This window comes from Monodelphis domestica, chromosome 8 (genome assembly GCF_027887165.1).
Source record: "Monodelphis domestica isolate mMonDom1 chromosome 8, mMonDom1.pri, whole genome shotgun sequence".
Taxonomy (NCBI): Eukaryota; Metazoa; Chordata; class Mammalia; order Didelphimorphia; family Didelphidae; genus Monodelphis; species Monodelphis domestica.
Window position 1 is genome coordinate 3,183,780 of NC_077234.1, and position 24,985 is coordinate 3,208,764.

Sequence of the window (24,985 nt, forward strand, 5' to 3'; positions counted from 1 at the left end):
TAGAGCGACTCTTCAAATGCGCATTGAGCCTTGCCATCCAAAACGCGTCCAGACAGTTCGCGCATTTTATGTGAGTCGTCTTAGAGATCCATCTTATTTGCAAATGTTCCAGTCCTGCCTGGATGACAAGCTGTCTGCCAAGGGACCACTCACTGGAAGCTCAACCGAGAAATGGAACCAGTTCAGAGATGCAGTGAAGGAAACATCAAAGGCAGTCCTAGGCCCCAAACAATGCAACCACCAGGACTGGTTCAACGAGAACAACACTGCTATTGAAGACCTATTGAGCAAAAAAGAACAAAGCCTTTATGGAGTGGCAAAATAACCCAAACTCTGCTCCTAAAAAAGGACAGATTCAAGTCTCTCCAGGCCACGGCGCAGCGTGAGATCAGGAAGATGCAAGACTGATGGTGGGAAAAAAAGGCAGAAGAAATCCAGCGTTTTGCTGATAAGAAAAACTACAAACAATTTTTCAGTGCCCTCAAGACTGTCTATGGGCCATTAAAACCCACCACCACTCCCTTGCTATCCTCTGACGGTGACACTCTCATAAAAGATAAAAAAGACATCAGCAACAGTTGGAAAGAACACTTCAGTCAGCTTCTCAACTGACCCTCTTCAGTTGACCAAAGCGCCCTTGACCAGATCCCCCAAAACCGCGCCATTGAACAACTTGACATCCCTCCTTCTATAGAGGAAGTCCAAAAAGCCATTAAACAAATGAGTGCAGGCAAGGCACCCGGTAAAGACGGGATCCCAACCGAGGTGTACAAAGCCTTAAATGGAAAGGTGCTCCAGGCATTCCACATAGTGCTGACCAGCATATGGGAAGAGGAAGACATACCCCCAGAACTCAGAGATGCCTCCATCGTAGCCCTATATAAGAACAAAGGCTCACGAGCAGCCTGTGACAACTACAGAGGCATCTCACTACTCTCCACTGCTGGAATGATCCTCACCCATATTATACTCAACAAACTCCTGTCATCTGTCTCAGAGCAGAACCTGCCTGAATCACAATGTGGCTTCCGACCAGATCGCAGCACCATCGACATGGTCTTCACGGTGAGGCAAATGCAGGAAAAATGCCTTGAGCAGAACCTGAGTCTCTACATTGTCTTCATAGACCTGACAAAGGCGTTCGACACAGTGAACAGGGACGCATTGTGGGTGATCCTCAGCAAGCTCGGCTGCCCAGCAAAATTCGTCAAACTGATCCAGCTCTTTCATATCGACATGACAGGGGAAGTCCTATCTGGTGGAGAGACTTTCGATCGCTTCAACATCTCCAATGGCATGAAACAAGGCTGTGTCCTCGCTCCGGTACTATTTGGAAGCTCTCTCTGCAGATGACTGTGCTCTCATGGCCCACCAAGAAAATCATCTCCAAACCATTGTGGACAGGTTCTCCACCGCAACAAAACTGTTTGGCCTGACTATCAGCCTCAGCAAAGCAGAGGTGCTGTTCCAACCCACACCAGGGAGGCCAATGAACCAGCCGTGCATTACAGTCGATGGCACGCAGCTTTCTGACGTCAACACTTTCAAGTACCTGGGCAGCACCATGGCCAACGACGGGTCCCTAGACCACGAGATTAATGGCAGGATCCAAAAGGCCAGCCAGGCACTCGGGCGGCTGCGCTGCAAAGTCCTCCAACACAGCGGTGTAAGCACTGCGACGAAGCTCAAAGTGTACAACGCAGCGGTCCTCAGCTCGCTCCTGTACGGTGTGAGACACAGACACTGTACCGGAAGCACATGAAACAGCTGGAGCAATTCCACCTACGCTCCCTCCGGTCAATCATGAGGATGCGATGGCAGGACCGAATCACCAACCAGAAAGCCCTCGACAGAGCCAACTCCACCAGCATCGAAGTCCTCCAAACCCAGCTACGATGGTCTGGACACATCATCCGCATGGACCCACCGCGAATACCAAGACAGGTATTCTATGGTGAACTGTCAGCTGGACTCAGGAAACAAGGCCGACCAAAGAAAGGATTCAAGGATCAGCTAAAGTCCAACTTGAAGTGGGCTGGCATGACACCAAAGCAACTAGAACTCGCTGCCTCTGACAGAAGCAGCTGGTGAACCCACATTCACCATGCCGCCGCCATCTTTGAAGATGAGCGACGTCGACGTCTTGCCGCTGCGCGTGAACGCCGACACCAGGCCACACCCGCACCTCCTGTAACAACTGGCGTCCCAGGCCCCGTGTGCCACACACTGTGCGCCTCAGCCTTTGGACTCCAAAGCCACAGGAGGGTACACCGTAGATGAAACTGCACAAAGACAATCGTCATTCTCAGTCACCGAGAGACTATCACTACTATACTATACTATAGGACTGCTGGGGGCAGTCAGTCATTTCTGACTCCTCACCCACTAGAGCACAGTGGGTCACAGACCTCTCCTTACTTAAGGATAAGTGGAGTGTCTGTGCTTCTGGTGGTTAAATCTAAAAGTGGGTGAGGGGAGAGTGAATCCCATCTTCACCCAGGTTGTAAGCGGGCTTGGGAAAGAGGCTGGAGCCAGAGGCTGTGCTATCAAAGGATGGGTCTTCTTGGGAAGGATCTCTGATCCAATGGGGGAAACTTCTATGGTACTTAGCATTTGTTTAGGTCTGCCGGCCCCACCTAAGCTGGGACCATCAAGTACTTTAAGGTCTGTTGTTCAGTCTGAAACGGGTGAGTTTGGAACTTTCCTCAGGGAGAGTTCTCTGGGGCCTGGGGCAGACTTAAACCTCAGTTGACAACTTAAAAATCTGAGTTCAAATTTTGCTTCAGACACCATTAGTAGCCTAGTTAAGTGAGCAAGTCATGCAAGTTAACTTTCGTTTCTCCATCTGTAAAATGGGGACATGGATTTCTCCTTGCCTCCCCAGATTGCTGTAAGGATCACACAAGATAATATTTGTAAGGTGTGGCCCTAATCTTCATGTTCCACTAACTGTGGCAGCTATTATTATTATTTTTATTGCATTTTATAATAGAGCAAGTGTTAAATGCTTACTGGGGGCCATCCATTGTGCTAATAGATAGCAGGAAGCAAGAAGCAAGGAAGGCCCTTTCCTTAAGGAGCTTCCATTCTGATGGGGAGGACACCACATAAAAGGGGGCTGGAAAACTGGGGAGGAAGAGCCGGAATCTTCTGTTTGCCTGCATTGATTGTTGTTAGGGAGTTCTGGGGAACAGCTCCCTTTTGTTTCTCCCAGAGAAGCTGCTGTGAGAACACACACACACACACACACACAAAATAACTAGACACCCCCCCCCCCATCCCCCAGTCTGGTGTCAACTTGGGAAAACAGAACCACTACAGTAGTCAGAAAAACCAAATCTTTAATGGGGATAAGAGACAAGTCCTTAATAAGCAGCTGCCACAGAGCCAAAACTCTGGGACTCTGAGGCCAGAATCTGGGAAATTCACCGAAGCCAAAGATGGTTTTCCAAAGAGTAGTGGACTTGGGGGTTTTATATACCTTTTGGGGAATAAAGGGCAGGGAAGTCCGATTGATGAGCTTTACCGTGGACCGAAGGAAATGAGGAGTCCAGGGTGGATGCTCTGGGAGAAGCTGATGCTTTACAATGGATACAAAAGGAAGCTTCCGGCCTGGAGCTGGGCTGCTTGGGAGAGAATTTCTAGGGCAAAAAGGGTACTTAAAATGGGACTATCTACTAATCCCACCTACACTGGGATCATTTAGTACTTTAAGGTTTATTGTTCAGTCAGAGACCAGGTCAGTCTGGGACTTCCCTTAAGGCAAGTTCTCTAGGGTCAGGGGCAAACTTGGAGCTCCCCCAAAATACAGTTGACATGGGGTCAACTAGTACATCTCTGAAAGGCTTTTTAAGAGCTTTAGCTGGACTTTATAACACTGAGCCATGTGACTTGTACCCCCTCCCCACAGTGCCCTTTTCTTCTGACTCTGTGGCTTTGTGCTGGATGGAGAGGAGGGCCCTCTGGGGTGAGGGGAGGGATAAGAAGGGCCAGAGTTTACAAACTTCTGGTTTTTTAAAAAGAAAACAATAGGAAAGTTTTTTTTTTCACCAGTTCTCATTCGAAAATGTACAAGTATGGATAGAGGATAAAGCTTTTCCCCACACAGTTCAGTGAATTAGAAAGCTATTCAAACTGTTTCCCTTTCATTGGCTGGAGAACTTTTATGGGTGCCAAAGATGAGCCAGATCTGGCTAAGGAAAAGTGTTTTTGTGAGAGATGATGGAGTGGGAGATTCCTGTTTTAGGAAAATCATCCAGATGCTATTTCCTGATCCTTTTGTACAGGATGGTGATCCTGGAGGCTTCGAATCCCAGGATTGTAGGACTGGGGGGGACTCAGGCTCTTCTAGGCCTCATCCCACCTCTTTTGTGCATCTTCCTTGGATGAAGTAAGCACGGACGTCAGGCTGCTAGAGGGAGAGTATAGAGGTTTCCTGGGCATTATTTTGAAAAGAGAACTGATACCTTTGTTCCTTAAAGACTTCTGAGAATAAAGGCAAAGGGCCCTCTTAAAAGAGTCTGCTGCCATTTAAACTTGGAATCCATTGTTCGCTTTTGCAGAACCAATGGGCTTTACTATGGTGTAAGGCCAAGAATAAACGTTTTCATGTCTCTAGGGCTTATTTTACTCTGAGGATTGCATTGGATTGGGACTTAGTGCTAAAAGACCAGGGTATGTAGAAATAGTGACTATGCTTTGACTATAGAAGAGCATTTTGGGAAGGTGCTAGTGGACATGTACAATCAAAAGTGCTGAAAATGTTGGCGTTTTCCTCTTGCAGTAGGAAAATGGAGCCCTTTTGGCTGTATCCATTTATGAGGTATTGTAGTATTTCTTCCCATCTTCCTTTTGCTCCTTTGATCTCCGATGTTTCTTTATCTTTTTAAATTAAGGGAGTAAAGGAGGCAGTATGGGTCTGAGGAAGGACTAGAATGCCAGGTAAGTCCTTGTGCCATAGGACTTGGGATATTTTTAGTGGCGGTTTGTTCCCCAATTTAATGGATTGATTGATCACCTTAGAAAGAGGCTTTGTTAAAAGGCAAACACAGTATGTCAAACATGATTCAGCTTAGAGAAGACTGTCTTCTTCAGCCCAGATTTTCAGGATTGGGGCTGCTCTCTAAGGCACAAGACCACTCTGTTTTAAAAAACAATCTCGTGTTATCTGTTGGTCTAGAGCACAAAATGCAAGATGTTGCAGTTGCCCCTAACATTCCTTCCACTTTTCAGTTTTGTTCAAAGTGGCTTATTAAGGGACTTTGGGATCTTGTTCTGGCACATGGGCTGTGATACGGAGCAGTGTGGTGGTGACTCACTAAGCTTTGATTAGAAATCACTGGTGACCTTCCCCATCCCTGATGAAGCCAGAGAAGTTTGAAATGAATGGAGAAAATGGTTGTCTGTCTTTCTAACAGACTTCCTCACTCTGCTGAGTATATAGTGTTGTGGCCCCTGTGACTCATTGCTGCTGGTTCATTTTATGAACTTCCCTCCCCAGGCTCCATACGGGGCGCTGCCCTCTCCTAGTTCCCCAGGCTCCCAGCGTTGTCACCTAACCTTCACTTCTCCTCCCTCCCTCTCCTTCGCACTCCTCTCATCTCTCGTTGTGCTTCCGTGATCTCTCTTATGCCCAGCTCCTTCTCTTCACCTAACCAGCAGCAGCACCTTGTCCATGGACACTTCCCTCATCCTGGGTTATGGTAGTACCTTACTTGGCTCTCCACCCATCCGTTCTCCCTATAGCTGCCAGAATATGTTCTTCAAGTCAGATGTGGAACACTCGCTGTCAACCTGGACAAACACAGAACTACTAAAGGAGCCAGAAAAGCCAAGTCTAACCAGGAAGGAGACAGGCCGCTCTCACAGAGCCAAGGGCCAAAACTACACGTTGTCAAAACCCTGGGATTGGGAGGGTCAGAGCGGGCGAAGATCCTCCAAAGAACAGGCGAACACAGGAGCCTTATACACCCTTTGGGGAAACTCAGGGCATCAAACATACACTGACAGGTTGTAAGCTGGCTTAGGAAAGAGGCTGGGCTAGCAGGGAGTGTCTACTACAAAGGACACTAAAAGGATGGTCCCTGCACAGATGTTGGCCTTCTTAGGAAGGAGCTCTGATCCAATGGGGGAAACTTCTATGGTACTTAACATTTGATTAGGTCTGCTGGCCCCACCTAAGCTGGGACCATCAAGTACTTTAAGGTCTGTTGTTCAGTCTGATATGGGCAAGTTCTCAGGGGACAGGGGCAAAATCGGGGTCTTCAGATTTCAGGTTGACACTCACTTACTTAACTGATCCCCATTTTCTTCATCCTTCGTTTCCCTAGTCAGTCTCAGCTCTTTCTGATGTTGAGACCATTTAGACAAACCAGGTCAACCTTGGGTTCATCCTCTGTTACCACTTTTTCTTCTATCTTCTGCCAGTGTCTATATAAAAATCTCAGTTGTTGAATTCTCCGGGCATCTACTCTGGGTTTCCACTCAGATCATTTGTGCTTTTCTTCATAATCAGAACTGTTTTTCTTCCGTGTTCAGAATTTTATTTTTGAGAGTTCTAGGTCTTTCCTCAGGTTACTTAACCTGTGGAACTTTAAGCCACTCATACATAGTATCGTGTCTAGCTTTCCTGTGAACCCATTGAGGTCTGCTCTCTTCTAATCTAGGATGCATATATGCACCCATGGGACTGTCCCCGGCTTTCCTCTCCTCCCGTATGAACTCTGGGAGGGAGTGGTGTCCTGCCCCCCCACCTCCTTCCAATGCCTGTTAATTTATGTGGAGTAGAATTGACTCCCAATTCTCCCTTTCTGGTACTTCTTAATAACCTAATGTCCAGGCAGGACATCAGAATACTAGAACACCAGTGACAAAAATCTTTCTCTTTGTTGACACATCATCCGTTGCTTTTTTCCTGCTCTGATTCCTAAATTTCCTCACGTGAGTATTCCTTGGGATGATTTTGTTCCCCCTTCCTCCTCTTTTCCATATCCAGCTTCAATAAGCTCCACCATGTCCCAGGCCCGAGTTTCATCCTGCTAATAATGATTCGCAGTGATAACCTAGGGGGTCATACTGACTTTCTCCTGTGGTTTTCTGTCACTTTGATTGTTCTAATGGAGCCTTTCTGCTACATTTTCCTGAACCCAGATTTCCAGACAGGCCTGCTCTTTGCCTGAGGAGCTTTCTGCTAGGTGACGTGGTTCGGTATTCTGACATGAGCTTAGTAAACAGCTGCAGATTGCACATTGAGTGAGTATGGGGAAAAGAACATGCCAAATGATAAGCGCTCTTCCTCCCTGTGAGACAAGGGCTTTTCTGCTATCTCAGAGCAAATGACTAGAGAGTAAGAATTACTGTGTAGGCCTTTTTCAAGAAGAAATGAGATTGTTCTGGGAGAACGTTAGTCGTTACTGTTCTCGGTGCCAGTGTCTATATTGATTCATGTACCATTCATTCAGCTTTGTGGAGAGGTTCACTGTCCCCGTCATTTCTACCTTAGTGTCTTCTCCTTCCTTCCTCTTTCTTTCTCTCGGTCCCTCAACCAAGGGATGGCCAGGAGACCAGAGGACTTGGCCTCTTCATGCCGTGGGAGGTCCTCGCTCTGTGATAAAGAATATTGGCACAGCTCTCTCTGCCCAGAGCAGCAGAAGGAGCTCTTTTCTCTTTCGGTCCGTGTTGCTTTTGTCGTCCGATAAATGATCTATTGTTGAAGAGGTTGGGTTCCTCACACTTCTAGTTTTATGCTTAGAAATCAACCTGCTTTGGTGGAGGGAGTTTTCTCCCCAGGAGCTTCCTATGCCAATGAGATCTTATATTTGGGCCAAGCGGAAAAGGAACAGAAAGAGAGTGCGGTAAGAGTGTCCCAGGTCAGGGGCAGCATGTGGCTCCAGTGTCCCCCCAGTTACCTGTGCTTGGTGGCCCTTTTCTGGCAGGGATTGGGCTGTACAGAACCATGATACCATTTGTCAGATCATCCTTCTGACCTCCCTGCTTGGCCTGGACATGAACTTTCTGGCATCCCAGCAAGCTTTGGTGCCAGGAGCTTCCTTTGTAGCTTTGTGATAGCTCAGACGGGGTCAGAAGGCCTTGGTAGGAGTCCAGGATTCACAGTCGATGTGGGTTGGGGAGTGAAGGCCTCATCATGAAGTGCTTTCTCTGATTCTTTCAGGGCGGCTTTAGAAGAGGTGGAAGGAGATGTGGCAGAACTGGAACTCAAGCTTGATAAGGTGAGTACAAGAAGATTCCCAAATCCACCGGTTGTGTACCGCTCGGAGGCACGCTTACCTTCCATTGGCGTCCCTGACCCAGGGTGGAAGGCTGAGGGACATCATTACCAGCCCAGAGCGTGGCAGCTGGCAATCCCTGCTGCTTACTAACCTGATACTTGAGTAGTAATGTGGGGATACACATTTGGGTCTGACCAGTTTCACACCAAGATACAGTATAAAAAAGCTCGTTTCCTGTCGGTGACTTTTGATTTTTAGTGACTTTTCCAGAAATTACCACGGCAGCAAATAAATCTCAAGAAGCCAGCTTTTGGGTATGCGGAAAACGTATGCCAATCGCTAAGCTCCACATTGCGTAGTTTCTCTTGGCTTGGTTCTGAATGTCCTCCTAATTATTGTACAGTCAGAATATTCCTGAGGTTCATATGTACGGTTCGTCCCCCCAAATGCTTAGTAAGTGCTGGGTTCTGTAGCCCAATGAAAAGTTCAGCCAAGTTGCAGCATCTGGGCTCCTGGGGTTTATAGTCCAGGAATACCAACAGTGCTCTGCACTCATTATGAGATGTGAATCAGCAGGAGCAGCCACAGGGAATCAGGGACCTGCCCTCCTCTGCTTTAGTCCCACCCAGCTGCCAGAGGGGACCTTGGGGAGCCCTTCTCTACTGTGCCCCAGCCTCCAATTCCCAGGTCCCACTCTTGCCTAGGTGCTGTCCCACCCATCACTCCTTCCTGTGCTGGAGTGGAGTCCCATTCCACTCCAACCTTTGGGTCTCCTTCCTCCTTCCCGTGGTCATTGGTCAGAGGACATATACCCTCCTGTTGCTTTCTAAGCTCTGGTGGGCCTGCTGCTTACCTCTCTGGACTCTAAATATCATCTGACCTTTCAGTTTGCCTTGAAGTGGAACCTTCCTTTGTGGGTTCCTCTCAAAGTATTGTATGAATGTTTGCTATTATTAGAATTGCTGGGAGCAGCTGGGTAGCTCAGTGGATGGAGAGCCAGGCCTAGAGAGGGGATGTCCTAGGTTCAAATCTGGCCTCAGACACTTCCCAGCTGGGTGATCCTGGGCAAGTCACTTGACCCCCATTGCCTATCCCTGACCGCTCTTCTGCCTGGGTACCGATATACGGTATTGACTCCAAGATGGAAGGTGAGGATTCAAAAAAAAAGAATCGCTGTTATACCTTCCATATTCTTTGTGGCTTTTAAAAATGAAGTTGGCTTATGAGTTTCCAATATATTGATATTGGTCTCTTTAGAAAATTCCTTTCCCGGGCAATTTGGAACTCTGCCCAAAGGGCGATAAAAGACTGTCTGCCCTTTGATCCAGCCATAGCACTGCTGGGTTTGTACCCCAAAGAGGTAATAAGGAAAAAGACTTGTATAAGAATATTCATAGCTGCGCTCTTTGTGGTGGCCAACAACTGGAAAACGAGGGGATGCCCATCAATTGGGGAATGGCTGAACACATTGTGGTATATGTTGGGGATGGAATACTGTTGTGCTCAAAGGAACAATAAAGTGGAGGAATTCCATGGAGACTGGAACAACCTCCAGGAAGTGATGCAGAGCGAGAGGAGCAGAACCAGGAGAACATTGAACACAGAGACTGATACTCTGTGGTATAATCGAATGTAATGGACTTCTCCATTAGTGTCAATGCAGTGATCCTGAATAATCTGGAGGGATCTATGAGAAAGAACACTATCCACATCCAGAGGAAAATATGTGGTAGTAAAAACATCGAAGGAAAACAACTGCTTGATTAAATGGGTCGAGGGGATATGGTTGGGGATGGAGACGCTAAATGAACATCAACAATATGGAAATAGGTTCTGATCAAGGACACAAGTAATACCCAATGAAATTGTGTGTCAGCTGTGGGAAAGGTGGGTGAAGGGGAGGGAGGGAAATAATGTGATTATTGTAACCAAGGGAAAAAATAATAATAAAAGAAAATTCCTTTTCCTCCTCCTCATCAGAATTATTTATCTTTGTGACTTCGGGATTATTTTTTTCAGTTTGGATTGCCTTTATTTTATTTTACCAATTACATGTAGTAACAAATTTCCACATGAGTTTTCTGAAGTTATATAATACAAATTGTCTCTTTCCCTTCAAAGTCTCCTTCCAGAAGTTGGCAAGCAATTCAGTTTGGGTTGTACTGTATTATCACACAATCCATTTCCATGTCGTTCATTTTTGCAAGCGAATAATCATAAAACCTGAAACAAAAACCCAAAAGAGCAAGTGAAAAAGCATGCTTTCTTTTACAGTCCCACTCCAACAAAGAGTTTTTTTGAATTTGTTATTTTTTAAAAAATTCTTTCATTTTTTCATTTTTTTGTTTTAATAACAAATAACAAAAACATAAGTTTTCCAAAGTTATATGATCCATATTATCTCTCTCTTCTTTCTTTCCACCACCTTCCCAAAGCTGACAAGCAATTCAACTTGGGCTATACACGTATTATCATGCAAGACATTTCCATAATATTCATTTTTGTGAGTGAATAACCTTATAAAACCCAAACCCCAAAACAAATAAATGAGCTAAATCATATGCTTTCATCTGCATTCTTACTTCAACAGCTCTTTTTTCAGAATTTATTCTTGAGAACTTTTTATTCCCCTCTCTTGGACTTACTCCCCTGTAGAATTCTAGGACAGGGGCTACTACTTAGCCTTCTTCTGAATCCTTTGAAATCTTCACTTCTGAAATTTCGACTGCATTTCTGATCGTGCCCAGCTCTCCCATCTGCCTCTCCATCACAGATCGGAAGATGGCATGATGAGTTTTCCCTGATACTGCTATGGATCATTTCTGAGGTCCCGGCTCTTCCTGTCCACAGGAGTCCATCTTCTTGCATCCTGTGTCCAGTGGATGTTGTTATTGGCTGCTTGGTCTTTAACTGAGTAAGAGCAAGCTCTAGCAAAGAATCTGAATGAATGAAGTTCCTCTTCCCAGATGATGCTTCTCTGCCAGGCCTCTCAAATGCCTGTAACTCCTCATTTCTTTCCTCCGTTTTGCTTGCTCACAGACATGCCCTCCTCCATGCTCTCCTTCTTGGTTTCTGGATTTCCTGGGAGTGTGTTTCTCAAAACCCCAGGCTTCTCTGCTGCTTCTTCCCCTGCCCCCCCTTAGACCAGACCCCTTTCTTTTGAATGTGACTTGCTTTTCCAGAGTTCTGTCCCCTTCCTGACCTCATTCTGCCACAGCTCACTGATTGCCCAGACTTTCTCCGTTGGAGGTCATAAAGCTGTTGTTTGCTCTTTTCTCAGACTTCTTGTCATAGGAATCCTGCCGCCTTTGCTTCTGTTCATGCTGTGGTGTCGATGTTCTTCGAGGACTTCCATCGTAGTAGCTACAGGGAAGCCGTTTTCCCCCCTACTTAGGGTTTCCCTCTATTTTTTTCTTCCTTCACAACCTCCGATGAATCTGCACCAAGCTTGTTAAGAAGACCCCTGGTAGGACTCATTCTCCTTGGCCAATGTCCCCTCAACACAGCTTTCGGTTTTCTTTTAAACGACGTACGAAAACATGACCTAAGCAGCAACTTTCCTTATGGAGAGGGACTCTGAAGGACGCCCTCTGCCTCCTTGGAATGGGGACAGCTTGCTGTGGCTTCAACAGTGTTACTTGTAAAGGAAAGAAAGGCCCTATGGCCCGGGACAGTGTGCTGGGGCTGCACACGTTATGGCGAGTGGCGGCAGGGCCGAGAGCACGGATGGCTTCCCAGACTTGATTCCAGCCATGCCTCTCTGCGTATTGCAAGAAAGAAAGCCTACTCGAAGCCAGGGCCTACTGGGCTGCGCTCCTGCCGAGGAGGCGGCGGCTCATGGCCTCTGTGCAAGGGCCTGTCATGGAGGCCTCAGGACAGCACTGCTTTGGCCTCTCCCTGGGGCGTGGAACCGCTTGATGGGAAACGGGGAGAGAGCATGAGCCAGGCACTTGTTCTGCCAGGAGCTGGACGAAAGCCATCTGGACAGCTGTGGTGGACGGTCCCTTTGGCCACCTCAGGGCCAAGACCAGCCATTCTTTCCATATTTCTTAGTGCTGTGCCATTTCTTCTGTAGAAACAGCACAGCAGATCTGTAGAGCAAGGAGTCAGAAGGGGCTGGAACTCCTGGGCTCTCCTGGCAATTTCTAGTCTGCGTGGAGGATGATGTCTTTGGTTTTTTAAACCCTTCCCTCTGTCTTAGAATCAGGCCTGTGTATTGGTCCTGAGGTTGAAGAGTAGTGACTGGTAAAGGTTAGGCAGCGGGGTGAAGTGACTGAGCTAGGGAGTATGTGAGGCCAGATTGGGGCGCGGGGCCTCCGGCTTCATGCCTGATGCTCCCTTCCCAAATCCCCAAGGGATGCTGCCTCTAGGCCTGGCCCTCTAGCCACTGAGCCACCTCCCTGCCCCTCTTCTGTGTGTTTTAAACTAAGACTCAAGACAAAACTCCTTTTACCAAGTAGGTAGATTTAGGAAATGCACATGTCCTTTGCCCTCGTCTGTCCCTGAAGACTCCCACCTCTGCCAGGACACCATGGCTGGCGCCTCCTGCTGGCGGGCCCTTGGAGGCCTGGCCTGACACGCCATGGCTCTTAGTCCTTCAAGCCTTTCAAAGGTGTTGATGCTTCCGATGTTGTCACTCTACCAGTCATCTTGCTGGCTGGGCTCCCTGGGCTCCGGATCAGTTCCTACAAGCCTTCCCAGGTGTATCTGAATCCGCCTCTTGGGTCATTCTTTCTGGCACAATATATTCCGTTTCATTCATATACTGTAGCTGTTCAGTCATTCCCCAGTTGAGGGCTCTCGTTCCCGTTCTTTGCTCTAACCAAAATGGTGATAGAAGATGTTTGTACGTAGATGCCTTTACCTTCTTCATTTGTTGTGGTCTCTTTGGATTGAATGCTAAAAGTTGGCCTCAGGACAAGGGGAGGGACTAGTAATAATCAGAGCTAACACTTATGTAGCACCTACTGTGTGCCAGAGCCTGTGTTAGGCACTTTACAGATATCTCATCTGATCCTCACAATAGCCCTGTGAAGGAAGGGCTGTTATTAGCATCATTTTACAGTTGGCGAAATGGAAATAAATAGCATTTACGTGACTTGCTTAGGATTGCACACTAATAAATGTCTCAGGCTCAATTTGAACTCAGGTCTTCCTATACTAAGGCCTTACACTATACATCATACCACTTAGCTGCCTCTATCAATGAGTCTAATAGTATGTACTGTTCAGTGACTTTTTGCTTATAGTTCTAAGTTACTTTGCTGTGCGACTGGACCAAATTCATAGTTCTTCTAATAACACATTAGTGTGTCTTTTTCCCTTTAACCCTCCAACAGTTTTCTTTCTCCTTTTTTGGCCATCTTTGCCCATTTGATGGATTTCAGTGGAACCTCAATTATTTTAATTGTATTCATTCTATTATTAGCCATTTGGTGTTTTTTCCAGATGGCTTTTAATTGCTTGTATTTCTTCCCTTTAGAATTGCCTGTTCATATCCTTTGACCAGTTATCTATTTGGCAGTGGTTCTTATTCTTGTTTATTTGTATCAATTCCTTCTATATAATTGCCAATTAGACCTTTCCTTGAAAAGGGTTTTTCACCTAGTTTAACTGTTTCCCTTCTATTTTTCCCTTCCTTGACTTTGTGTGTGCTAAATCCTCAATTTTATAGAATTAAAATTGTTCATTTTAGCTCTTGTGATCTTCTCTTCCCCTTTGTTGCTCAAGCTTCCCCCTGAGCAGAGTTGTGAAAGACAGCTCCTCTGCCTTGTTGGGGATATGACCTCTTCTGTCCAGGTCTTGTATCCATTGGGAGCTGATTGTGCTGTTTGGTGTGAGATTCTGATTTAAAACGACTTTCTACTAGATTGCTTTCCAGTTTTCTAGCAGTGGATCTTACCCTGGTAATTAGGCAACATATTCACTCCTCAGACTTGCCTTTCCCTCTGAAGCCCTTGCCCCTGATAATTGCTAATGGAGCACACAGATCCCTGTACTCCAAAGTCTTTAGGTTCTTCTCTGAGACTACTTCTTCTTCTTCTTCTTTTTTTTTTAAACCCTTACCTTCCATCGTGGAGTCAATACTGTGTGTTGGCTCCAAGGCAGAAGAGTGGGAAGGGCTAGGCCATGGGAGTCAAGTGACTTTCCCAGGGTCACACAGCTGGGAAGTGTCTGAGGCCAGATTTGAACCTAGGACCTCCCGTCTCTAGGCCTGGCTCTCCATCCACTGAGCCACCCAGCTGCCCCCTACTTCTTTTTTAAAACTGCTTCTTTTTAAAAATTCTTACCTTCTGCCTTAGAATTGATAGTAAATATTGATTCCAAGACAGAAAAGAGGTAAGGCCTAGGCAATAGGAGTTAAGTGACTTGCCCAGAGTCACATAGTGAGGAAGTATATGAGACCAGATTGGAACCCAAGACCTCTCGTCTCCAGGCCTGACTCTCTATCCACTGAGGTTCTCCCCTCCTCCCCCCCTTCTTAACCATTAGTGGTGCTTTCCAGATTTCTTCTTGGCAGGATCTTTTCTGCCTGTATGAATTCTAACAGGAGGTGAGTAGTTTTCAGCAGTTCTGAGAAGTCTTGAAGGTTTCTCCTGGCTGGCATTTCTGGGGTCAGCTCTTGAGATTGCCTGGCTGTCTTAGTTTGGTTGAGAAGTAGGTGAAGCCCAAGAATGGGGTAGCAGGGGGAGGTGTGAGTGTTACCCAGACCCTGTGGGCTTAGGGCAAGAGTCAAGTTTCATGAACTTGCTAGTCATTTTGTGTCTTTAATGATAAAATCAAATGGTCTTTCCTATGTGTTGTGAAGATGTTAATTAACATTCTTCAGTAAAGGATTGTAAAACTGAGATGGTTTCCTTTTTTCAGCTTGTGAAACTTTGTATTGCAATGATCGATACCGGAAAAGCCTTTTGTGTTGCAAATAAGCAGTTTGTGAATGGAATTCGAGACTTGGCACAGTATTCCAGTAAAGATGCAGTAGTGGAGGTGAGTATTAAGAAAAAAATTGTTAAAAGAAAAGGGATGTTTGAAAATGCAGTGGAAAATTTTTGAAGTTCCGAGATCAAGGTGGCATTATCCTTCTTGTTGCCCTTTTATTTGCAGTCCTACTGTCCCTTTGAAGTTTGTAGACATTAGTTAGCCTCAGAGCCACAGTCCCAAGGGCTTTGTTGTAGGCTCTCCTCTTCTCCTCCACAAAGAGAAGTCATGGCACTGTCCAAAGTATTTTCAGAGATGGCACTTAGAATCCAGATGTCCTGCCTCCCAGTTAGATACTTTGGTGATGATGTGGCTTTCTTCCCTTTTGGGGGGACAGGGATGATAGAAATTCCCTAAAGATTATACTCATCATAGATTATTACAACCAAACTTGTATGGTGAAATAAGATTTGCTCCACTTGGGGTTGACTTTTGCCAAGTATATCATCAGCTTCATAAAAATGTTGAGCGTATTAGTAGGATGAGGGCTTGCCTCTATAGGGCTATCGAGGTCAGACAGTAGGATGGATCAATGTATATCTCTTGGTATACTTAATATCATGATGACATGTCTTCTGTAGAAATGAAAGAGTTGAGAACAAACTGAGGTGGTTTGATCATTTTGGGGGCCATTGTACTAGGCTAGTGATGGTGAACCTATGCCACAGGTGCCAAAGATGCCATGCAGAGTGCTCTTTGTGTCCACCCTTCCCCCTACTTCCAGAGTTCATTACTAGAAAGGCAGAGGGAGTCAGGCAGAGCTGCTTCCTTCCTCCTCTCCACCACACTTGAAGACATTTTTTCACATCTCCCCCCTTTGCCTAGCAGCCTAATGGGAGTGCACAGAGAGTAAAATGGGTGACTTTCAGGTGGTAGAGCTGGAGGGGAGTGGAGCCCTCAGGTCACCCACCTCTTCCCTACACTTGCTGAGGACATTCATTCCTCACTTCACCCATCCCTTTTCCTAGTTAGCCCCATGGGAACGCTTCCTGTTTTCTTTGTGTGGGTAAGAGGAGAGCAGGGCACACCCAGCACTCATTGGGTTGGTGGGGCACAGCACTTGGTCTGGGTGGGGTGGGGTTGGGGAAGGACTCGGCACTCCATCTCTAAAAGGTTCACGATCACTGTACTAGGCCAATCTGCCAACACCTTTTGACTTTGAAGATTATCTGCACCGTGATTCTATATTGTTCCCACCTTCATAGTGTAGCATTGATGGCTTTACATTTATTATTCTTAAAAATTCTTTTAATTTAAGTTTTAAAAATGATGTTTAATAACCACCTGTACCCCCCAAAAGATTCAACAAAACAAGTACATAAAAATTAAGTGCAAAACCATAAAGTGCAATGTGAAAAATCAGAGTGTTTACAGTTTGTTTAAAAATATGTACATTTTTTACATGTGCTAATATAAACATCCTCTGCTTTTGAGTTCTCTTTGGATTTGTTTTACTTGGTTACTTTTTTCTCTTGTTTTTGTAGCTGTTATTTCTTTTTAATGTAATCAAAGTATGTGTTATTCTCTTTTCTTCTCTTCATATATTTCCCATTATTTATATTTTCAGTATTTTTATTTCTAATAACACAATACAATACATTACATCCAAATATCACAATTTACTCAGCTATTTCTTTCTCTCATTGCATTTGTATTATTTCCAGTCATTTTGTCATAATAAACAAAGCTTCCATGTATATTTTCATACATACACCGCTTCTTATTTTCTCAATAAAGGGATCCCTAGGTCAATGAACATGAACAGTTTTATAGCTCTTAATGTATATTTTCCATTTTGTTTTCTAAAAAAAAAAAACCAATTCTCAGCTATTCTTAGCAATATAATATTGAGCCTGTTTCTCTAAGTTCCTATTAGCATTTAGTTTGATTAGTTTAGCCTTTCTGATTCTCTGTTAACATATTACCAGGACCATATTTTGCTAGATTGGTCCTTGGGCAACAGACACAATCTGTTGCCAGAACCATACTTTTTCCAAAACTAAGTCTTTCTAGCTTGGTCATACCCAGTGGAACTTTTGTTTCAATGTCACAGCCCCTCAGGAATGCAGGATTATCTCCTTAGTATGATGAGTGTAAAAGTAAGACTTTTGCAGCACACTTATGCTTTTTAAACTATTGTTGACCCACCAGAAACTATGTTTGGATTATTATTCAATTTTTAAGGCTTTACATTCTTACCACGTTTTGAGTCATTGAGATCTTAGTATTCATGTCCACAAGTCTTTGCTCAACTGTTCCACAAATGTTGTAGTCTCTTCTCTAGCTTCTAATGATCAAAATGAAATATTATTTGTTAAGAAAAAATTGAGCACTTATTCCAGTGCCTGGCACATAGTATTTACTGTATAAATGCTTATTTTCTTCTCCTTCCTTTTACTTAATGATTAGATTTTATCTTGATTTCTTTCTTTTACAGACAAGCTTGACCAAATTTTCTGAAAGTCTTCAGGAAATGATCAATTTTCACACAGTAAGTGGCAATAATTGGAGAGGGAAAGGGTAGTTGTGGGAGAGGACAAAGTTGGAATTCTCTTGCCTTGAATAACATTCATCACCTGGCCCCTGCCTACATGATCACTTATAACTTTGGGATTTTTGGTTCGAATGGAATTACTTAGAAATGGAATGAGTTGGTGGGGACCAGACTTAGGAAATCACTCCCTTTAACTTGCTGGCTTTGAAGACTTTTTCTTTTAAAAGGGAACATTTTATACTTTTGTGGCCTATAAAATCTCTTTTTGTATGACTTTGTTGTGCTTTAGGATGGAAGGGAATTTATTGCCCCGGAAGCAATGCCCACTATTGTCTGAATGTTAAAGAAAATTTAATTGAACATTTTACTTATAAAATTTGACACTCAAGATTTTTAGAACGTAATCTATATATTCATCAGGTTTCCCTCCCCCAAACTTAAATATAAACTGCTATGTCTACCATTTAAACATATTTTATGTTTCTTTGCCATTCTAGTAAGTTCAGTGAGTGGAAACAGCTTGTGGTTTGGCAAACAAGAAATCGTCATTTTGATTTGTTTTTCTCCTAAAAATTCTGATTTTTAAGTCTTTAGTTTTTTTACTTTTTTTTTTAGACAGAATTTTAGAAGATAAGTTGCTTGTTAAGGTTTACTTTTTGGGGCTCTTTGTATCATATTATAGCAATGTTTCTCTAGGCCGTATTCTCAGTTCTCTTCTCTTTACTCTTTATCTTTTCTTGATGACCTCATTGACTCCCTGGGACCAGGAATAGGCCAGAAGCAGCTTAGTGACACAGTAGGGAAGGCATGAGGCTTGAAGTCAGAAAGGCCTCAGACAAGTTTCAAGCTCTCTTATCGGAGAGATTTTCCTTAATTTCTCCTAGCCTCAGTTTTCTATGTCTATAAAATGAAGGTCATGAATTTCTTGGTCTCTAAGGGTGATGCCAGCTATACCTTTAAGCCTCTGTCCTGTCCTTTTCATATGGAAATATTTGTATGTTAATATTTTCCAGGGCACACTCATTAAAAAAAAAACGAACAAACAACTTTTAAAGCCCTGGACTTAGAAGCAGTCAGTGAATAAGGACCTGCTATAGATCAGACCCTGGGTGTACAAAGGAAGGTAAAATAATTCCTGTCCTCTAGAGCACGCAGTCTAATGGGAGAGGTGACTTGTACACAATACAGAAAATGGATGGAGAGTAGTCTTGGAGGGAAGTCCTAGCTCTGGGGGTGGGGGTGGTGGGACCTGGAATGGCTACCTACAGAGAGTGGAGTTTGAGGGAGTGAATCTTGAAGGAAGCAAGAGGTAAGGAGGGGAAGTATTGCAGGCATGGCAGTCAGCCAGTGAAAAGTCATAGTCAGGAGATAGAGATACAGGAGATGCTTGTTGTGAGTAATCAGAAAGGCACTGATTGCTGGATTATAAAATATGTCAAAAGGGGCTCAAGTAGAAGAAGACCAGAAAGTTAGCAAGCCTTCAGGTGGGGTCAAATGTCAGGGAGTTTTTATTTGGTCCTGATGGGAGTAGTGGTAGTGGTGAGGACAGTGATAATAGTCTAAACCCTTTGCAAGTAAGACAAGAGTGATGGGGTGTGAAGAAGAGGGGAGAAAGGGGAGTTCTTTTTAGTGGTCTTCAGTGGTCACTTATCAGTGAAATGATTGGAGCTGAGCCCATTAGCTAAGGGTGTCGGGGAATGAGGAGCCATGGAGGCTCAAGGAAGGTCTCACGGTTTGAAGGAGCCTCCAAGACTCTGCTCAGGGGCTGCGAGGTAGCACAGTGGATAGAGCACCAGACCTGGAGTTGGGAGGGCCTGGGTTCAAATTTGGATTCGGACATTTCCTAGCTATGTAACCCTGGACAAGTCACTTAAACCCATTTGCCCATCCCTTGCCCTTCTGTCTTAGAGCTTGTAAGGGGGAGAAGGGGTTATTTTTAAAAGGGTTGGACTGGATTATTTAAGAGTGTGGTTGCCAGGAATTTATATTTATTACAAAGAGATTTATTTACAGTTTATTTATAAAATGTAGAAAGAGTGAAGTAAGAAAATCAGAGAGAGGATAGGGTAAGATATCTAGCTTAAGCACTAAGTAATTTACTCAGGCCCCTGGCTCAACCTGGGCAGGGAGAGTTATTCCTTAGGACTCTTGGGGAAGTCTCTCTCAAGAGGTAAGTCTCTCCTGAGGTTAGTTTTTTCAGAAAATCCAGCTTTTCCCTCACCACGTGTCAGTTCAAAGGAAGAGATTTTAGAACAGCCTCACCAAGAACAGGGTCTCGGGTCCAGCCTTCACTCCAAAGAATGAAGAATTGTCTCCAATCTCCACTTCCAAAGAATGAAGAACTGTCCCTCACAGGAAGTGACAGCTCCTTTTAAAGACACTTCTTTTGCATCACTTCCTCTGTCACAGTTGAAGCTTTGCTTTAAGATTGCCCAGGGGCAGTATTCTAATTTGTCACCCACTATTGCACATGTGGGTCACAGACCTCCCATTTAATGATTAAGTGGTATGTTTATACTTTTGGTGATTAGATCTAAAAATGGGCAGCTCTCCATACTCAACTTTTAAGTAAGGTGTTTCTGCTTTTGGTGATTAAATCTAAAAAATAGGCAGGGGTTACAATTCTAATCTTCATAATCAGGGGAGAGTTAATTTTAATCTTCACAAGTGTAAATTTCACTTTTTGTAGACAGTCTTCCCCTGTTTCTCAGCTACTCATGCCAAGATTATACTACATTTACTGAGTATAAATCTGTTTATAAAACCCATTTATTTCCATGCTACCTCCCCCATTAGGATATAAGCTCCTTGTGGGCAGGGGTACTTGGCACAATGCCGGGCAAATAGGAATCACTTAATATGGACATGTGCAGCCACCTATACATACCTAACCTTTGCTTGAAGATGTCCCATGAATCCATCATCCCTGGGGGCAGCCCATCCCAGTTAGAGATGATTTTCATTGGTAGGAAGTTTTCCCCAACATGAATCCTAAAGTTACCTCTTTGTGACTCCTACCTGGTTCTGCCTTTTTGAGTCAGAAAAGCCAAATAAAACCATTAACGGGCCTAGGCTCATTAGCCGATTAAAGATTGAACTGTGACGGAGATAGAGTTGACAGCCTTTGTAAGCAGTAAAGACAATGATTTAGGAATCTCAGGGCCATTTTAGAGCTGTGTACAGTGGGACTGACGGTGAGTTGGTTGGTTGTAGTAAGTCCCCCCCACCCCCCGCCAGGCTTGTTAATCCTTACAGGGTTGATTTTGAATCTTTCTGGTTCATACACATGCCTTTCCATTTGAATTTTTGTGGCTAGATAAGGTGTACCATTATAGCGAAAACCTAGGACCAGACAGAGGCTGTTTTCAAAGAAGGTTGTGTGCCCGTGTTTTTGAATACATTTGGAATAACTGCCTTCTTTTGCCAGAATTACAGGTTTCTGTGATGTCGTGAATGACTTCTTTAGGTTCTGAGCTCTAGATTCTAAGCTCCTTTGTACATTTCTTCAGTTATATCTTTGTCTGTTGGCTGAGTTTAATAATGGATTCCTGGATAAGGCATATAGGAAATGCCTAACACAATTTGGTAAGTTCCTCTGTCCGTAGCTTGACTTCTTTTATGTAATTGGCTACAGATTTGTAATGTGTTTATTCTTTTTGAAGAGGAAGATAGGTTTTGTGGTCTGCTACAAGACTGTTCATTTTGGCCACTAGTTTGGTGATTTAGTTTTTTTCCTAAGTATTGTGTTATATGATGCCAGGTTCATGAAAAAAAAAAAGGTGCAAATTAAGCATAGTAAGATGATTTAAACCTTTTAATGAGCAGTCAAGTGGCACAGTGGAGAGAGCCTGAAGTCAGGAAGGATCACCTCCCTGAGGTCAGGTTTGGCCTCAGACTCTTAGTAGCTATATGACACTGGGCAATTCACTTCATCCTCTTTGTCTCAGTTTCCTCATCTGTAAAATGAGCTGGAGAAGGAAATGGCAAACCAGTCCAGCATCTTTGTCAAACAAATGTGGACACATCTGAAATGACTGGACAGCAACAAAAACATTTTAATGTAAAAGACATGATTAGGATTGCAGAAGGACTCTTTGTTTCCAGAAGATGCTGTAACTTGACATTGAACTGTGGACTTAAATGAATATGACTACATTGGAAGAATCCACAAGCCACAGATTTTTTTTTACTATTTAAGGCTATCAGATGTAAGACATTTAGCTCCCTTCTCCTGTTCCTCTAAAAAAGCAGGGGAGTGGCAGAATCCTTTTAAAGAGGTTGGGCAGATTTAAAAAATGAACTAGTCGTTTTAAATCATCAAAAAAATTTGGTGCTGGCTAAGATATAGAAAAGCTGACCAGTGGGAAAATGAAGTGTATAGAAGCAACTGAATAGGGGAACATGGTGGTAGATAAACCCAAGAAGTCCTAATGCTGGTGTAAGAATTCACGTTTCCACAAAAACTCTGGGAAAGTTGGAAAGTTGTCTGGCAGAAATTTTGGAGTTAGTTAGACCAGTGCCTTGTACCATATTCCATAGTAAGGTTCAGAAGGACTTAATATGGAAATGCAAAAGATCATATCATAAGCAAATGAGAGGATCAGGCGAGGACATGTTTTTCACAATTTTGATATGGTTAGGAAGAAAAGGGATAGAGATCACGAGAAACAAGGGGGAACCTTTTTCATTACATAAAACAAAAAGTTTTGGCACAAACAAAATCTGTGCAGTTAGAAGTAAAAGAGGAGGTAATAGGGAAGACTATTTGCAACAAATTTCTGTGATAAAAGGCTGATACCCAGGATCTTTATGGAACAGAAATGAATTTTGAAGAACACTGGCCATTCTTCTCCAAATAAGGTATGAACAGGCAGTTCTCAATATAAGGAAAGCAAATCATGTGGGGAAAAAATGCTCCACATCACTAGTAATAAAGCCTATTTATATATTGGCAAAGATGATAGAAAATATAAAGGACATTTGATGGAGTAGCTACAGGCAAATGGACCCATTTGTGTCTTATTGGTGAGACTGTGAATTGGTCCAAAGTCCAATCATTTTGGGAAGCAATTTGAAACTCTAAACGATACAGCTTTGAGGTATGCACCACAAAGACAGAGAATGGCCCTAATGTACAAAAATATTGGAAGCACCATTTTTGTAGTAGCAAAGAACTAGAAACTAAGAGGGTACCCATTGTCGGGGGGAGCATTGAACAAATTAGGGCATGTGGTGAAAGCAGTGGAGTATAATGGATCCTCAGGAAATGCTAAAGAGATGGGATACAAAGTGAAGTGAGCACTAGGAGAAGAACTTAAACGGTGACTTAATGTTGTAAAGGAAAACAATCGGGTAAGCCTTAAGGAAATATGATCTACTATGTGTTCGGAGAACTGTTCAGCAGTCTGAGAACTCAGGTTCCCTCCTGGTTAGGTGGGACAGCAAAGGTGAATAATGAGGAGTGGGAGACAGCTTGAGTGTTCAGACCTGGTACTCAGGTGTCACAAAGCTGTTCTGCCAGGCTCAGGTTTTGTGTTTATTATATAGCTTAGTGATTACATGCTTTTTGGCACACAGTCATTTTTCAGCATACATGATTTTTAGCAAATAATTGGATGTGTTACATTAATTTCCAAAATATTGTTTAATTAACATTCTATGATTATCTTGCATACCATGTTGCTACAACAAAGGAATAGTGATGGAGATGAATGATACAGGCAGGGTAATCAGGGCTCAGTTCCCTCTGACCTGTGGGATGACCAGCTAAGAGAATCAGCTTTTATAATCAAAATTACTTAGGAGATAGGTAACAAAAACATTTGTTGCTGGGTGTAGGATTAAGGGGTGAATTTGAGATTAAACCAGAATTAGCAATTGCCTCAGTTTCCATGTTACATTATTCTTATGTTTCATTAAAGCACCTTAGTGATGTTGGCTGGTTAATGTACACAAACAGAATGAGTGAATTATGTTGCTGCAGCTTGTGCTTAGAGGAGTGATTGATGTGCTTGTGTGTTTGTCTTGCAATGGGTATGGGGCATCTAAATGTGCCTCTGCTGAGGGAGAAAGGAGGGGGTAGTGGGTGATAATCTTTAGATTTTAATTCCATGAATATGATCTTTGGGGTATTCTAGGGGGATAAAAGTGTTATATGTATAAATCCTTTGAGTATTTGCTCTCATATTACTTCTTCTGAAACAGGGGATTTGAAAACAACAATCCTAGTCAATAGTAAGGGAAGTTAGTGGGAGAAGTCACACAGAGGGGGTTGAGTGGGTGCCTCATCTTTCCTGGGGACCGCCTTGCAGTCCTCCGTTTCCAACTGTGACCATGTCAGACAGCGTGGTCTTTGATGGCTCTCAGCATCTCCCCCTTTTCTGTTTTTTTTAAGTGAAGTGACTTCAATTCAACTTGAACTTGTTCCACCCTACATCAAGTTCAAGTTGAATTGAAGTCACATTTTTGTTAATTGAAGAAAATCTAATTTTAAAACTACAAATAGTAAACAATTAGGGTTCTTTAAGACTGATGAGGAATCATACCTCTGCATCTCTGGGAAGCAAAGTGATTGAGAAGTGTTGTAGAAGGAGATGTATTCCTTCCCATACCACCCATGGATAGACTTGTTTTGTGTGGCTCTACTTCTTTGTTTGAAGGGAGGCTTTTTTGGAGGGAGAGGAGGGATTGGAGCAAAAAGGGGAGAGTGATAGTAATGCTAAAGAAGACCCAAAAGAAAGAACGTTAGCAAATCATTGAAAAAACGAGCAGAAGAAAGAGGAGAAAGTTCCAGAAGGAACATAAACAAGCAGGGCAGTGTTTATGAAAAAGCCCAAGATGTAAGTAGTAGAGGTGTCTCCTTTTCGGTTCTTTGTTTAGGGAAATGTTGCTATTGGCCCGAGTTTGAATCCCGTCTCTGACCAGTCATCAGACCTCCCTCAGCCTTGGTTTCCTCATCTGTAAAATAGGGTCATATAGTGCTGTGAGAGTTACAAACTGTAGCTTACACATCCCCTGTGGGAGAGAATGAGTGTCCACCTCGGTGCTTACGCTTGCCTGCAGATGACAGGAAGGGACGCAGCACCCCTCTGAGGCTTTGGAAAGGCATTGGTGGTGGGAGGACCCCCCCTCCAGTCCCGTCCCAGTCCAAGCAATGGTCTCCTCCGTAACAGGCCGGACCCCCGGCGACGCAGCTGGGAGGAGCCATGGGCAGTGAGCCGGGAGAGACCAAAGCCGGGTCTCGGTCTCGGTTTCCCTTGTTGTAGCTGCCCCTGAGTGCTGCGGT

The 24,985-nt window shown here is 44.0% G+C and overlaps 1 protein-coding gene and 1 long non-coding RNA gene across 6 annotated transcripts in view; one reads left to right on the forward strand and one right to left on the reverse strand.

The window, feature by feature from the left end:
- Positions 1–24,985, forward strand: part of ACAP2 (ArfGAP with coiled-coil, ankyrin repeat and PH domains 2) — a 104,107-nt gene that overhangs the window by 29,271 nt on the left and 49,851 nt on the right. For all 5 annotated transcript variants that reach the window (XM_007505704.3, XM_056807432.1, XM_016426953.2 and 2 more), the window contains exons 2-4: positions 8,171–8,228; positions 15,096–15,215; positions 17,644–17,697. In XM_007505704.3, coding sequence (XP_007505766.1) covers positions 8,171–8,228; positions 15,096–15,215; positions 17,644–17,697 — 232 coding nt within the window. The remainder of the gene's footprint in view (positions 1–8,170; positions 8,229–15,095; positions 15,216–17,643; positions 17,698–24,985) is intronic.
- Positions 10,214–20,058, reverse strand: LOC103099510 (uncharacterized). The gene is made up of 3 exons (XR_001625681.2): positions 19,963–20,058; positions 17,406–17,493; positions 10,214–10,451 (listed from the first exon to the last, which is right to left on the reverse strand). It is a non-coding gene; the product is annotated as an uncharacterized LOC103099510 (long non-coding RNA).